The sequence below is a fragment of the Melopsittacus undulatus genome, chromosome 13 (assembly GCF_012275295.1).
Source record: "Melopsittacus undulatus isolate bMelUnd1 chromosome 13, bMelUnd1.mat.Z, whole genome shotgun sequence".
NCBI lineage: Eukaryota > Metazoa > Chordata > Aves > Psittaciformes > Psittaculidae > Melopsittacus > Melopsittacus undulatus.
In genome coordinates, this window is record NC_047539.1 from 99,656 (window position 1) to 114,468 (window position 14,813).

A 14,813-nucleotide genomic window follows, 5' to 3' on the forward strand; every position below is an offset into this window, starting at 1 on the left:
TGGATTCAAATGCAGGATTAGATCATGATGACTTCCTTGAACAAACAGGTGAAAGTTGGCAGAATGAGGCTGTGCATATTTCTGAGGAACTATGAGCAGGCAGTGGAAATTAACTCATCCGTAACACTACAGGTCTATATTGAAACAGAACTTGAAAACCTAGATTTCAACATACCTTTTTCATTTCATTTTCTAGGTTTTCTTCCTCTTGACCTTCAGACAGTCTCCTTCTTAACTCTGCTATTTCCCGTTCCATATTTTCTCGATACTGATTCCACTGAGCTCGCTCCTGCTCCATCCTGTGATGATACTGGAGCTCATAGTCACGAACAGTCTCTATAAAAGAGCAGTTTCAAAACTTATTTTCAGTGGAAGTTAAAAAGACAGAGCCTTAGGAACTCTACCTCTAACCAGCCAATGATTTATCATAACTGATCAAAATAGGACAACTCTCTCTTCCTCTCTCTTCCCTTTGACTCTTGCCCCAAAACACAACAGAAGCAAAAGATCCAAAGGAATTGCATCTCAATTTGTACCACCACTAGAACAGAAACAAACAACCCCCAAAACTGTGTAACTCCTCATTTCAAAATAACATACATTTCTAACATCATATTTACCAGCACATTTGTACCTCCAAACACATCATCCAAACAATCTAACCCTTACTTACTTACTCCAAAACACAGAAGAACTAGAATATCTCATGTAGCTTTCATTTCCCTAATATTATCCCTTCAGGCAAGGAGTTGTCTTTGTTTACACACAGACTGCAGCTGACACAACTGCACCTTCATCTAGATTCCTGTACCTGTGTAGACCATAAATAAACAGAAACTTGTGTACTCAATATACATGAATGTTTGTCTTCTCTGGGTAAAAGCATAATCAGGTTATGGGAAAAACTGCCTACAGCCAACAGGCTGGAGGCTCAGGATACTGTGGTCTTGTTTGTGAACATTAAAGAGTAACCAGTTATGGCAACAGTGTCCCCAGTTTACATCCTGCATTCTGCTCCTTGCACACAGTTTGTCTCAGAAACATCAACAGCTGTGCAACATGCAAGCATAACATAGCATAGCTCCAAACTATAAAGGAAAAAAAAGACCCATGACTGATACAGAGTAGCATGTTCAATCACTAGCCTGGGGAAAAGTCTGTGTGATAGTACTGGAAGGACACTTAACTGTCTGACAGCAGAACAGTGTTTACACACAAAGAGAGAAGAGAATCACGCTGCCAGCCTAAAGCTGTTTTCAGGCTTGTCAAATTACATTCATTACACTTATCTTCATGGAATGATGAAGCATCACACTCATAGTCCCTCAAAAATGCTTTGCATACATGTGGGAGTTCCCATTGCCATGATTCCTTCTAAATTCTACCCTCATATTAACAGAAAAGAGCCACCAAGCTCTTTTTCACAAACTTAGGAACTATGCTTCATCCATCACTTCTGCAGCCAGGTTTTGCCAAGCCATGAAAAGCAGCTATCCATGTTCTGTGCAAGAGCCAGCACACAGCACCGAACACCTACTACAGAGGGGCTTGATCTTAGTGGCAGCAGCTTGCCCGGTTGTTACCTTTCATAATAGCTTGTAATGAAGCTACTTCTTCTTGCCACTGTCTCTTCACCTCATCGATAGCTTCCTGCTTTGTATTCTCAGACACTGTAGCAATAGCTTTGATGTTCTCCATTTCAGCATGAGCCTCCATCAGCTGGGTCCGCAGTTGTCCCAGATCATCTTGGGCTGCCTGCAGCACTGCATTTTGTCTTTTCAGGTCCTCTGAAAAGAAGTGTTATATGCATTTAGCTTGACTAATACTTACTATTACCTTTATTTACATTTAGCTTGATTATAATAAATTCAATCTGAAGAGTTTCCATAGCTGCTATGGCAAAGAACAGTGCTCTAACAAGGGGGTGAAGGAAGCACTGATATTAAAGCAACTACCCATAACAACTGAACAAACGTTAACAGGTACCTTTAGGGAACATTATTTCTTGACGTCGCTTGCCCTTGCCTTTCATTAAACAAGTACCTTCTCATGGATGCAGCCAAAAAGCAGACACTGTAGATATAACCCACGAATCAATACACTGGATGAAAGTGAACTGTGCTTTTAATTAGTTCATTATTACTTAACTCACTCTGGTAATTAATCTGGAAAATATAAGAACAACAGACAGGAAACCAGTTCTTCCCTCACTTTTGGCACCAAAATGATCCTGAATTTGGACAGAACACTTCACATTTCTTGAACAGAAACACTCTGTGACCACTGCGTGGAGCCCACAGAAGAATAAGCGCTTTACCATGGTTTTGCTAAAACTGAGCTTCTACTAAGAAAGGCATACATTCAGTGGAGCATCCACTACTTGTCTAATTGTTGCAACTACAAATAGAAATTAAACTAACTTCACATTATCTTCCTGAGTTTTTGGTTAATCTGAAGCAAAAAGCTCTAGAAGATGTATATTATACAACTGACTCCAAAAGCACTAACACAAAATATAATTTTATGCCCACATTGCCTATTTTCAATGGCAATTACTTTTAGCAGAAACATCTGGCCAGTGTACAGCAGACACCAAGTTATCTCCATGTCTTTTCCTCAATACCAAAAACTTTATCAATCCCAATGCCCCACACCTTGCCTCTTGAGAGACAGACTGGAATCCAGAACTAATCAGGTACTCAAAAAGGCATTAATTCTCATGTAAAACAAAACAAAACAGGATCTTATAGTATTTATATTACTTAGTTTTCAAACAGTATTAAGGATGGGTTGCAACAGTCACAATGTACATTAAGGACAAGGTCTTGAGAACAAGAAGGGAGAAAAGCTTGGGAGAGGGAGAGAAAAGTAATTGCTTGTACTTTCTCCTCCAGTATCCTTTCACTGGAGTGAAAGTACATGTGAAAGTTGGATTGTTTTTTCAATCATAATTAATTTTTATTTTCTTTCGTTTTTACTGTTCTGGAAAGGGAGAATTATTGCTGATCTCATCAGCAGTGTCTTGTATCTTAAATTTCCTTTTATCAAGCTGCTAGAAATGCAAAGAAATAGGCTTTCTGCATGATCTGATCTTCATTATGCCTGTTGTATTTCTGCTCTCATAAACTTATACAAGCAGCTGCAGTCTTAATGCATTTCTTTTTTGGCTCTGCTTTCATATGTTAAAGACAGGAAAATCATCAGGATTAGAAATAAATCAATTTGGCTCTCAGAACAACAGCTATCTCTACTCTGCAATTCTGCATCAGATATTTGAACTCATATGGTTCAAATTTTCCTCTGAAGAGTGTTATTGAAATAGATGCCCTTGGCTGGTATTAAAATTTTTGTTTGCCTGCTTATATTCTACCTCAGATGAAAACAGAAGACAAATTAATACTGCATTAAAAAGCTAGGCACAAAGCACAAACAGTACACCATCTAGACCCCTTCTTTCCACTTACCAGATCAGCTGCTGTTCACAGAGAATGAGCACACCATGACTTCAGCAACTGAGTATTAAAATTCAATGATGTTTTTCAGTGTACACCAAGTTCCTCTGCTGATTCCTATCCATGCAGGCAAACTGAACCCTAAAAATTCATTCTAGGAAGCTAAGTAGCCACCTACTGAATTTCACTCTCTGCTTGTTTCTTATGTTCTTATTATAGCTGTGTGAAAGAATACTGTTACTTTTCTGGTTTTGGCAAATCAAACACAACAATGCCTTATCCCATTAATCACACTGGATATCCTAGTAGAAACCTCCCTTAAATCCTAATTATCCTTAAAAAAAGAAAGCGTGTGGTTTGCACAGGCATATGGGAAGTAGTAGTTGACTTTACAAACATTATTCTTCATACAGGAAGCATCTGAAGTTTAATAAACATTAGAATAATTCAGAGAATTAAGAACTTACCCTCCTTAGCCAGGTATAACTCCTTAAATTTTGCTCTCTTTTGATTAAATTCTTGCTCAAGCTGCTGCTTTGTGCGCAGAAATTCTGCATTGACCTTTTCCAATTCAGCTACCCGTTGTAGAAGAGCAACTGGAAATGAAACAGAAGATAAGGTACATCACTAACAGGGGCATCCCATTCTGCAAGCTTCAGGTTTGGGGCTTATCCTTTTAAAAATGTCTTTACTCATTAACTCAGCTGTTGCCCCATGATATCTCAATCACAGTCCTTTAAACAACAAAGGAAGGCAAGTTGCCTTCGAGTGTAGCACCAAATTGTAGACATCTTCACAGCACTAAAAGCTGGGAATTCTGTAGAAAACAACCAACCTCCCCCCCCAAAACCCCTGCAATTTTCTATACACAATGAAAGAAAGACATGGGAAAAAAACAGTGCCAGAATGATTTCTATTGGTGCTTCTTTCTAAAATGCAGGGAATTTAGTCGCATGGCATAGGAATACTGTGTGAAGGCTGCACAACAAAGCACCAGGTTCTCAAACATGAGGTCAAAGGAAACAAAGCGATGGCTCAGCTAACGACTGAAGAATGAAGCACAGAAAAAACCCTAAGCTGAAAATTAGCTGCTGTTACATTTCCTGTGCTCAGTTCTGCATGTTCACCAAAAGGAGGTGAAACAGACTCTACCCAGTAAGATCAAACTCTCCGCATTTCCAGCAGGTAAAAATCCTCACCCTACTTTCCACTATTCACCGCATTAGCGGTTGATCTGGTGGTACAACAAAAGGGAAAGAAGTCCACAAAGCACCTAAAGATTGTTACAATGCAGTTGTTACTGAAGAAAACATATAATATCATTATATGCTATATACCATTGTATTATGCGATGCACAACCACCAACTCTGTAATACTGAGTTTTGTGTGCAATGTTGACTACTATGCACACCAAGAAGTACAGGTCTGGTTTAGGTACCAGTTTTATACTGCACAACTCAGAATTCAAAATTCAAATGTGAAACAGAAGCAAAAGACAGATGAGCCAGAACAAAACTCGTCTCCATGGTGCAATGCACTGAGCAAATAATGTTCCTCTACACAATTCTCTATCTGTTCTGCACAAGCATTTTATGGACACGTTCCAAATCTGTTGTGCAAAGCTGAATCTCTTCTTTTGAGTTACAGCCTCTGTATAGCACAGACTAGACACATAAAACAGTTATCCACCAGAAGTGTTCACACTAGACACCCAACATGCTTCTCACCAAAAGCAAGTGGTGACAACATAGTACAAAGGCTGCATCAAACATTTACTTACAAACAGCTGGAATTAGATCTAGAGCTTGCAGTGGTAAAACAGTGGATGTTCAATGCCACTGAGATTGGCTGAGTTATAGTTATTTTTAGTACCTGGTGACTTAGGGCAGACACAAACGAAAGGACCTTTTAAAGGCACAGGTATGTTGGACCACTTGCTTAAATAAATAAATAAATAAATAAATAAAAGCCATTATGACGGCTTACAGTGTTACAAAATACAGCATTGCATCTGTCAGCTAAAAGATGTATGCAGATCCAGGACTAGAGAAATTTTAATGTTGCTTTTCTACTGAAATTCCAATGTATATATTTTTTATTACCTTAAATATCAATAAATCAGTTTTTCTAGCCAGCAACCCTACCTGGATAGTGCAAAGCCAACTGCAGAGGAATATTCTCCACAAAATGAAAGGAACCTGCACCAAAGACGACACACTGAGAGCAAAGCTCCAAGTGAGTTAGGAAGGTGGCTAGATCAAAACCAGGGAAGCAAAAACACACACGGAGGCAGGCCAAGGGAGCAAACATGCTTCCCAAGGCTAGAGAGCTGCCTTTGATCTCTTGCTGAAGTCTTCCAAAGGGAAAGGGCTTGCTGACATCTCCACTTCCCACTACCTGTGAGGGAGGGTGATGCCAGCAAAGCCGCTTCCCACTTCCACAGCCCGGAGGGAAGATCAGCTCGCTGGCTGGCCCCTCAGCCTGCTGCCACAGTGCCTCACACCTCAGAAGAATGAAAAGCTAGGCTTGGCTCTGAAGAGGTGGGTTTGATCTCACAGTTTCAGCTCTTGAAAGGGAACCATTAGAGGCACTAAAGCCTAAGTGAGCTGTATGCTGCAGTTCGGGCTAAACTGTGCAGGCCCAGCCAGGGAGCCGCCAGCCTGCAGGCCTGAAGCCACACACACATTTATAGAACCATAGAATGGTTTGTGTTGAAGGGACCTTAAAGCTCCTCCAGCTCCAACCCCTGCCACGGGCAGGGACACCTTCCACTGGAGCAGCTGCTCCAAGCCCCTATGTCCAACCTGGCCTTGAGCACTGCCAGGGATGGGGCAGCCACAGCTTCTCTGGGCACCCTGTGCCAGCGCCTCAGCACCCTCACAGGGAAGAGCTTCTGCCTAAGAGCTCAGCTCAGTCTCCCCTCGGGCAGGTTCAAGCCATTCCCCTTGGCCTGTCCCTACAGGCCCCTGTCCAAAGCCCCTCTCCAGGTTTCTTGTAACCCCTTTCAGGTACTGGAAGACTGTTATAAAGTCTGTCCTGAGCCTTCTCCAGGCTGAACAAGCCCAATCTCTTAGCCTGTCTCCGTAGGACAGGTACAACACAGCATGGAGGAATGCGGACATCACTCACCTTACAAATACTGCTTTGAAGACCATATCAAGAAGAGTTTAATTCTACCATTAATTCTGAAAGTTAACAAATCAACTGCAGTCAAACCCCTGTCCCAAAGAAGATTCAAGCCCTCCTTGTTTACTGTTTCTCTTTCCATCTGTCTCCCAAAGAGAGACAGCAGCAGCTGTGCCACCTCGCCCATCAGAGCTGCTGTGCAAAGCAAACAAGCTGTATTTTTTCCCAAGGTGAGAGTTGCTTCTGCAGAGGACAGAAGGACGAGAGGACACCGCAAAAGCACAAAGTTCAAGTGTGCCAAAGCTGTGGCAACAACAGACTCAACCTTTTCAAACCCTCCTGCCCTAGCAGAAAGAAACGGCAGAGTCAACTGTGTGGGAAATGCAATCTATTTCCATTTTTACAGTATCCCCCTCTGTGCAGCCTGGCAGTTATGTGTAAAAAGCAATAAATAAATAATCAACCTCCACCACAACAGAGCTCTTGCAGGACCAGCTGCAGGCATTCAAAACCCCAACAATTTAAGGTATCACCTGCAGGTCATGCACCACTGCTACTGTGTATTAACATAATTTTTTGACTCAGATACTAAGTCTAAAGTGGTTTTACCACCTGTGCTACATACCTTAGCATATCCACACTGCAGTGATCCAAGGCACATGAACTGGAAGACAGAAAGCTATGAACCCCATCATCCCCTTGAAATGCACATGCATAGAAAGTAAAAGCAAAAAAGGTTTATTTTCTAAGACAACATGACAACTACCTCCTTTCTGTTAAGTATAAGTGATTAAGCTTACAAAAACATTTTCTTCTATGACTTTCATGGAGACACTCAAAAAGGAAAGTGTGAAGCCAAGCTGCCAGATGCAGGTAACCATAGGCTGCACAACACCGATTAAAGTCCGTCTGGAAACGTATTGAAATCAATGGCAGGAAATGGACTCATTCATAGATTTTTTTCAATTAGCCTTTCTCATTTATAACTTACTTCTCACTCTGAATTTAGGTCCAACTCACCCCAGGTCTGTAACAGAGCTGAAAACTTTTTATTTACCATCAACAGGCTATCAATTTAAAATCAATCCCAATCCCAACCATACATTTTGCAGTGACAGTATTCATTAACTTGCCAGGATCGCTGTCCCTATGCACCTACTTCCATGCATAGAAATGCAGCTATCAGTGTTTAATGACACCAGTGAAGTATACAGTAAACGAAGTCTGACAGATGGTCAGTTCTGGTGGAGCTACACCTGACTGAAAGAGGATCTTGTGTCACACATGAGATCAAAACAGGCACAGAACATGCTGTAAGTCATAAAAGCAGTAGAAGACCTGATTCCTTAATCAGAGCCCCAACTCCTCAAGAAACAAACAAACCCCCTAAAGACCCAATTTCTTAACTCCTGAAAGCAGACCAAATTCCTTAACTCCTGACCACTGAGAAGAATTCAAATGAAAACTGATGTGCCAAACTGAAAAACAAACATGCACACAAGAAGTCCCTTTGGCCAACAATTAGCTGTAAATAACACTCCCCCCCGCCCCCCCTAAAGTATTAAGGCAAATAGGCTCCTGACGACATGGACATGCCCATTAAATTATTTATTTGTTTCTAAGGAACACAGATTTTTGCAGACAGTTCAGGATCACCATCTCCCTGTTTCACACTAACATTACAGCCAAGTAGAGTATGTTATTTTGTGGCTTAACCAGGTAGAAGAACCCAAAAGAAGATAAGCAAAACTTAATTCAGAGTGGAGTCATCAATTGATGGGAGAACCATGAAACTACAGGATTACACAAAGAGAAACTAGTGAAAAAGAGACAACTTTTCCTTAAACCACTACACAGCAAAGTTTCAACTCAAGGAAAACCCAGGAATGAACACACATTTCTCACCAAGTAGTTACTGAAATGCTGTTCCACAGATCAGCTCCCAAAAGGATTAAATTTTATGTCTGACAAAGCTTCCACTTACACAAACACGGAGTGACCATTCCAGAAGCAAGACAGACAAAGCTGATTATCAATAAGGCTATTTTTGAGTACTAAATCTCTTTATAAAATTAATACCACCAAGCTTTCTACTTGATATTTCAAGTGTCAAACATGACATCAAGAGTTCAGTCCTACATAGCTCAAATCTGAAAAATAGAACAGAAAAAAATCCCCTATACATAAACCTTTTTGAGACAAAAATGAAATAATTATTAATAATAATAACAACAACAACCACCACCCACTTCTGTCATTTTCTACCTCCTCCTTTTCTTGTCATGATTGCTCAAGACAGAAGTATGGACAAATAAACATATATGGCTGCATAGTTTTCTTTACACTTATTTCCTAAGAGTACTCATTTTCATTTACAATGACATCATTCTGGAGCCACAATTATCTTAGGATATAAATTTTTAATGTAAGAGTCTGCCACCAGGACGTGTCTTTAGACTGCAAAAGCTTTTCTTTGTTTTCTTCAAAAGGGATTTGATTAATAAATACATAAATAACCCCCAATAGCTCCCACATTCTTAAAATATACTCCAATACAGCCCATTCTGCAACAGGCACCTGGAAGCAAAGGAATAGATCATGGTTCCTTTAATAAATACTTTGAATAGAAGTAATTCCTGACTCATAAATGGAGATTGCTTTATTTTCAAGGAACAAAATTTGCTCTTCCACAGAGATATTTAGCAGTGGCAGACTAAACTGAAGGGGAAAAATAAAGTAAGAAAAGAATTATTTGGTTTTCCCAAACCTGCATTAAGTATTTTATTCACATGGAGAAATGGTTAAATCCATTTCTGGTCAGCATACGCTTTCCTAGTTTTATTTGAAGACAGAGGATTACACCAGACTTCTCACTTGACACTTGTTTTCAGGGTGGCAACAAATCCCTTTGCATTGTCACACCTCTCCTTTCCAGAGTACTTCACTGCATGCAACGATGATAACTTAAGCTACAGAAGAGGAAAAAGAAATGGTTCTAACCAGCAGCTCTGCAGAGGAAGATGTGCTGCTGCTCGCCAATGTTACCACTAAGTAGTTCTGCAGAAATAACTCTGAGGCAGTTCCCCATTTTGGCTTTCAGAGACATTACTGCATTCAACCAACAATTTAATATCCACATGGGAAAAAAAGCCAACGTACTGTTTCTGCTTCCTCATTTTATTTTTTTTTCCACTTCCCACTTTTTCTCTCCCTTTTCACAGCATTCACATGTTAACTACTTCCTCGCTTTGTTACTGTTTCCCTCCTCTTCTTTCATGGACACAAACTCAGGCAGTTGCTGTTCTGGGGTTCAATTCCCTTGACACTCCATTTGCACTCAGTAAAGTGGAACCACTCCTGACTTCTTCCCAGTTTTGATAAGCCCACTTCATGTGATGAGTAATGCTCACCTCTTCTACCCTTTTAGTCATTCTGCCCCAGGTAACTTAAGTCTAGTTTTACACTGATGCTTAGTTAAACATTATATATATTAGATTGCAGAGGAACAGCATTCACTCACATCAAGTATCACAGGAATGTAGTTAATTGCATATGTCTGTGTTGACAGAAGTGGGCTTGCATTTTCCTCCAGCAATTCATCTTTCATTGCTAAAAGCACCATTTCTTCCCAAGGACAGTCCCATACCTCCATCATGGCTTTTCCTACATTGCTTAACAGAGCAGCTGGTTCTTGCCTTTACCATTTAACTAGTACTACCATCAGCTCTCTCAGTTTTGTGCGCAGTTTTCCCCATGGAAGTTTCAACTTGATGCATGAGGGGTTTTGGCATCATTAGTTTTTACTTCATTTCTGCCATTGCTGAATGCAGGTGGGGAGAATAATCCCTTAGAACATTTCAGGAAAATGTTACTTGTTAGCACTTTTCATTTTGGGCCTCATCATTTCAGTGATAACTTAAATAGGGCAGCAGTGGATGAACCACAGTGTCAGAGAAGTCACCCTGACACTATGGTTATCCTACAGAAAGCATTTTGGCTGCATCCTGCTTCTACCATCAGCAAATCTCAGGCAGGCAGAGTTGGTAAGCTTGAATGCAGAGTATTTCAAAAGTCTGTAGCAAGCTACAGTCTGGTGAACTCTGTATTCATCTCTAGTGACACAAAATGGAGAGAACCGAATTCCCAACCTCATCCCACTCATTAGTATTCTCCCTGCACTCTCAGTGGCACATTTATTCCCTTTGCTTTAATAGATTTTCAATTTTTATAACCACTCTTCACAAGAGGATCAATTTTAAAAGATGACTACAGGGAAGAAGCTCAATGACTTCTGGGGCTTATGAAGGGTTTATTTACTCTACAGGCTGTGTACATTTACTCAAACTAGGCACTGCTTGAGCAAACAAGACCATAGGGATGGCTGCACAAAACTTAGCAGAAGGTTAAGTAGCCAAGTCATGGGGAATTTTGGTTCTTGCAACTGTGGTAAAGGGATGAAGGGTGTTATTGTGTGCAAATTCTCCACTTTCATACAGTGATGTGATGATGTTTTTTATTTTGGCATGGGGAATTCTTTTTCGTTGTTGTGATGTGAGTGAAACTTGTGTAAACCTGGAGCAGGTTTACTGGCAGGACCTGTGACCCGCAGGGGTCTCACACTGGAGGGGTCTGTTCCTGAAGGACTGCACTCCATGGGAGGGAGCCACGCTGGGGCAGTTCATGAAAACTGCAGCCCATAGGAAGGACTCACGATGGAGAAGTTGGTGGAAAACTGTCTCCCATGGGAGGGATCCCACACTGGTGCAGGGCAAGAGTATGAGCCCTCCTGCCCTGAGGAGGAAGGAGCAACAATGTGTGAAGAACTGACATCACCCACATTCCCTGTGCCCCTGCACCACTGGCAGGGAGAAGGTGAAGAATTCAGGAGTGAAGTTGAGCCCAGGAAGAAGGGAGGGGTGGGGGGGAAGGAATTTTAAGATTTGGTTTCATTGCTCATTATCCTACTTTGATTGATTGGTAATAAATTAAACCAATTTCCCCAAGTTGAGTCTGTTTTGCCCATGACAGCAATTGTTGAGTGAACTCTCCCTGTCATCTCAAGCCTTTCCTTGCATTTTCTCTCCCCTGTCCAGCTGAGGAGGGGAATGACAGAGCAGCTTTGGTGGGCACCCAGAGTCCAGCCAGAGTAAACCCCCACAGAAGGTTACATAGCCAGGTACTGGTGACATTTCTTTACAGGGGTTCACAGCTTGCACTGAGTGTCATTGCTACTGCGATTACACCACCATCAGCTCAAAGCCCGGATAGATCTATATACCCTGCAGTCACAGCCTGACTCGATCCCTTTGGCAAAGCTTTTTGAGCGTTTAATACACAGAAGCTTAAACAATGCATCTGTCAAACATGTCAGCTTTCACACACACTTTCACCACTCCTTTTATTTCATCAGGCTGTCCTACCACATTAAGTAGTATGTTAAACATCCAACACAATGGATGTATTAAGCAGACTGAGGAGGCTCCTTCAGCCTGGAACAACACTTCCTTCAAGCAGAGCCACCTACTCCAATGTCACAGTATTTTAAACCAAGTCCCCCAAAAAAGTCAAGTCACTTAACACTTCCTGACCAAAGCAACACTGAAAACATGAATGAGTCTTCATACTTACACAGAACTGCTTCTGCCAAGCTTTTCCATGCTACCACATTTCATCATTTGCATGATATAACCTCAAAATGCAGAAGAGGATTTAACTACTTCACATAGCAACTGCACTCGACAGTGAGGGTTTCAGTGTATCTTGCAAGAAAACAAAATTTAAAATGATGATGTTGTCTGTTTTAATGAACCATCAGAAATCTGCTCTTCTGATCAAATGAGAGAGCATTCCTGATTGACAGCCACTGAGGGAGAGATTCTGACACGCACATCACTGCATAGGAGGCCAGGTTCACAATCTGTCACTGAACACCACAAATATGTTTTCTTACAACGTAAACATTTGCTAAGCCAAGACAAATTCAGTACTGATCATCTTTCAAGATCATTTATTTGCTGATTCGTTTGGGAATCAAATGAAAATGGGAGTGGGAGGGGAAAAAAAGTCCCTTTGACTCCTTACATTTACCCCTTTGCCTACAGATTTATTAAAGGCGGTCCTCTTTTGGGAGGAAAAGCGAATAGAGTATGACTCAGCTTTCAGGGGAGAAACCACAACAAACTAACCCTGCTGCATTGTTCTTCCACATTAAATTGCTTCTTCAAAAATAAAACTATTCCATTCATTCAAAAATTTCCCCCAGATCACTAGTCTGAAATCTCGTGCTCGCCTGACATTTGTCACAGAGACAACAACTGAGGTGTAGCTTTGAGAGCATCCAGACTGACCATCCCAAATACTCTCCTTCCCAGTTTCTGAGCAGAAAGGACAAATTTATAACAAGCAAGCACACTTGAAAATTCAAAGGAAGGTGACAAAAATGAATGTGCAATTGGAGACATAAATACATGGCTAGACCAAGAAAATAATGTGGGTAAAACCCAAAAGTCATCACTGCTGTGAAATTTATATAGGCAATGGCTTGCGTAGTTTACCATTACTACAGGTATGAAGAGACTGCCACTTCAAGGAAATCAGCATCTTTGGGGACATTTTCAAAAGCTGCTATAATCAATAGTAGCATGCAAACCTACTTCCACATGTGCAGCTGCCAGACAGCACCACTGTACTGCTACAGGTATTAGCAAAGCTTCAGAAACAGCAGTTAATACATGCATAACCTGAGAGTTATCAGTCTGAACAAGCATTACAAAAGGGAGTTAACTCCAGATTTCTTTTACTCTGTGGCTCCCTATCCCTTCTTGGCCACTCAAACTGGTAGGCAGAGAAGATACTGAGAAAAGTAACAGGTGAAGACTTACTTCCAGAGTAATTTACAAGTGTTAGTTGCCAAAAGACACAGGTTGCAGGCACGAAAACATAGTGCTTAGAGTAATGTCTTAAAGGATATAAATCTTACTAAATGGCCTGGAAAATAATTTTGCCAGATGACAAATAATAAATTATGATTACCATCTTTCTTTGATAAGGAACAGGGTATGGTTCCTGTCATTTGGAGTAAGGTTTCTACAGCAATTTAATAGCTTCTCTGAAAACAACAGAATACTACTCCCCCAAGCCTCTATAATTATTTCTTGACAGAAAACACTGCCAGCATTCTATATATAACAGTTTTTTTGCTACCACTAGTCAACCAAATGAATTTCTGAACATTTAAAAGGAAGAAAATCCTCCTCCAGCATTAAGTTTTAATTAAATATGCCTGGGATACAAGCAGTATGGAACGGGAAGACTTTACTAAGCCTGTAGTTATGAACATTTTACATCAACTTAAGTACCGATGTTCACCTGAGGAGGTAACTCAGCACTCCTCCTTCACCCTGATCATGCATGCCTTTTATCCCCACCATGCTGCCTTTGAAGCTGTACAGTGACAGGACCAGAGAAGTGACACAGCAACAAGTTGGGGGATGGCAGGGGAGTGAGTCAAACCAGTTTCCAGCCTAACCAGGTCCCCAGGCTTATCACGTGGCTGAGAATATACCAGAACTGGCACAAACATGATGGCAAGGATGTAGACTGATTTAAACTGTGATGAACAGAGACTGAACACTTGGACACTCATTTTACTACTACGAGGTCTCCACCCTTTTCTTTATGCTCATTAGGTCTATCATTAAATCAAACTCATTAATCCAGCAGTGAGTAGTTATCAACTGGGTGACTGAGTTGAACTGGCTGAGTAATGGGTCCAATGCACAGAGGTGGCACAGAAGATATGACGGGAATGCCATTGTGTGAGCAGGAGGAAGAGAGCAGGATCACTCAATTCAGCAACGTCAACCTTCTAGACTGCCTCAGCTGCAACATAAAACCACAGCCCATGGATCCAGTTTGATAATCAGTTTAAACCTAAGTGCATGCTGCTTGCCAAAAGAAACAGCCAGGCCTTCCTTCTGTCCTGCACTTTCCCTTGTGACAACAGATCACTGCACTCATGCAGTAGAACTTACTTTTTAAGACTTGATGACTGTCATTTGTAAGTGATAAATGACCGTCCTCAAATCCAGATTTCCATTCAAGGCTCTCCAGGGGAAGCTTACAAACTTAATCTGTATCGGAAAGCAAATTCCAAAACTCAAGTTTCCCATCAGTGTTTGTACACACACGGGTTTTGAGCAAATGCAGCTTTTGAAAGGGTGACTCTAGTATAA

At 41.1% G+C, this 14,813-nt stretch overlaps 1 protein-coding gene across 2 annotated transcripts in view; it reads right to left on the reverse strand.

The window, feature by feature from the left end:
- The window catches only part of RABEP1 (rabaptin, RAB GTPase binding effector protein 1), a 44,020-nt gene that overhangs the window by 21,263 nt on the left and 7,944 nt on the right, over positions 1 to 14,813 (reverse strand). For both annotated transcript variants that reach the window (XM_034068811.1, XM_034068810.1), the window contains exons 2-4: positions 3,920 to 4,048; positions 1,584 to 1,787; positions 176 to 336 (exon numbers count right to left, since the gene is read on the reverse strand). In XM_034068811.1, the coding sequence (XP_033924702.1) occupies positions 176 to 336; positions 1,584 to 1,787; positions 3,920 to 4,048 (494 nt within the window). The remainder of the gene's footprint in view (positions 1 to 175; positions 337 to 1,583; positions 1,788 to 3,919; positions 4,049 to 14,813) is intronic.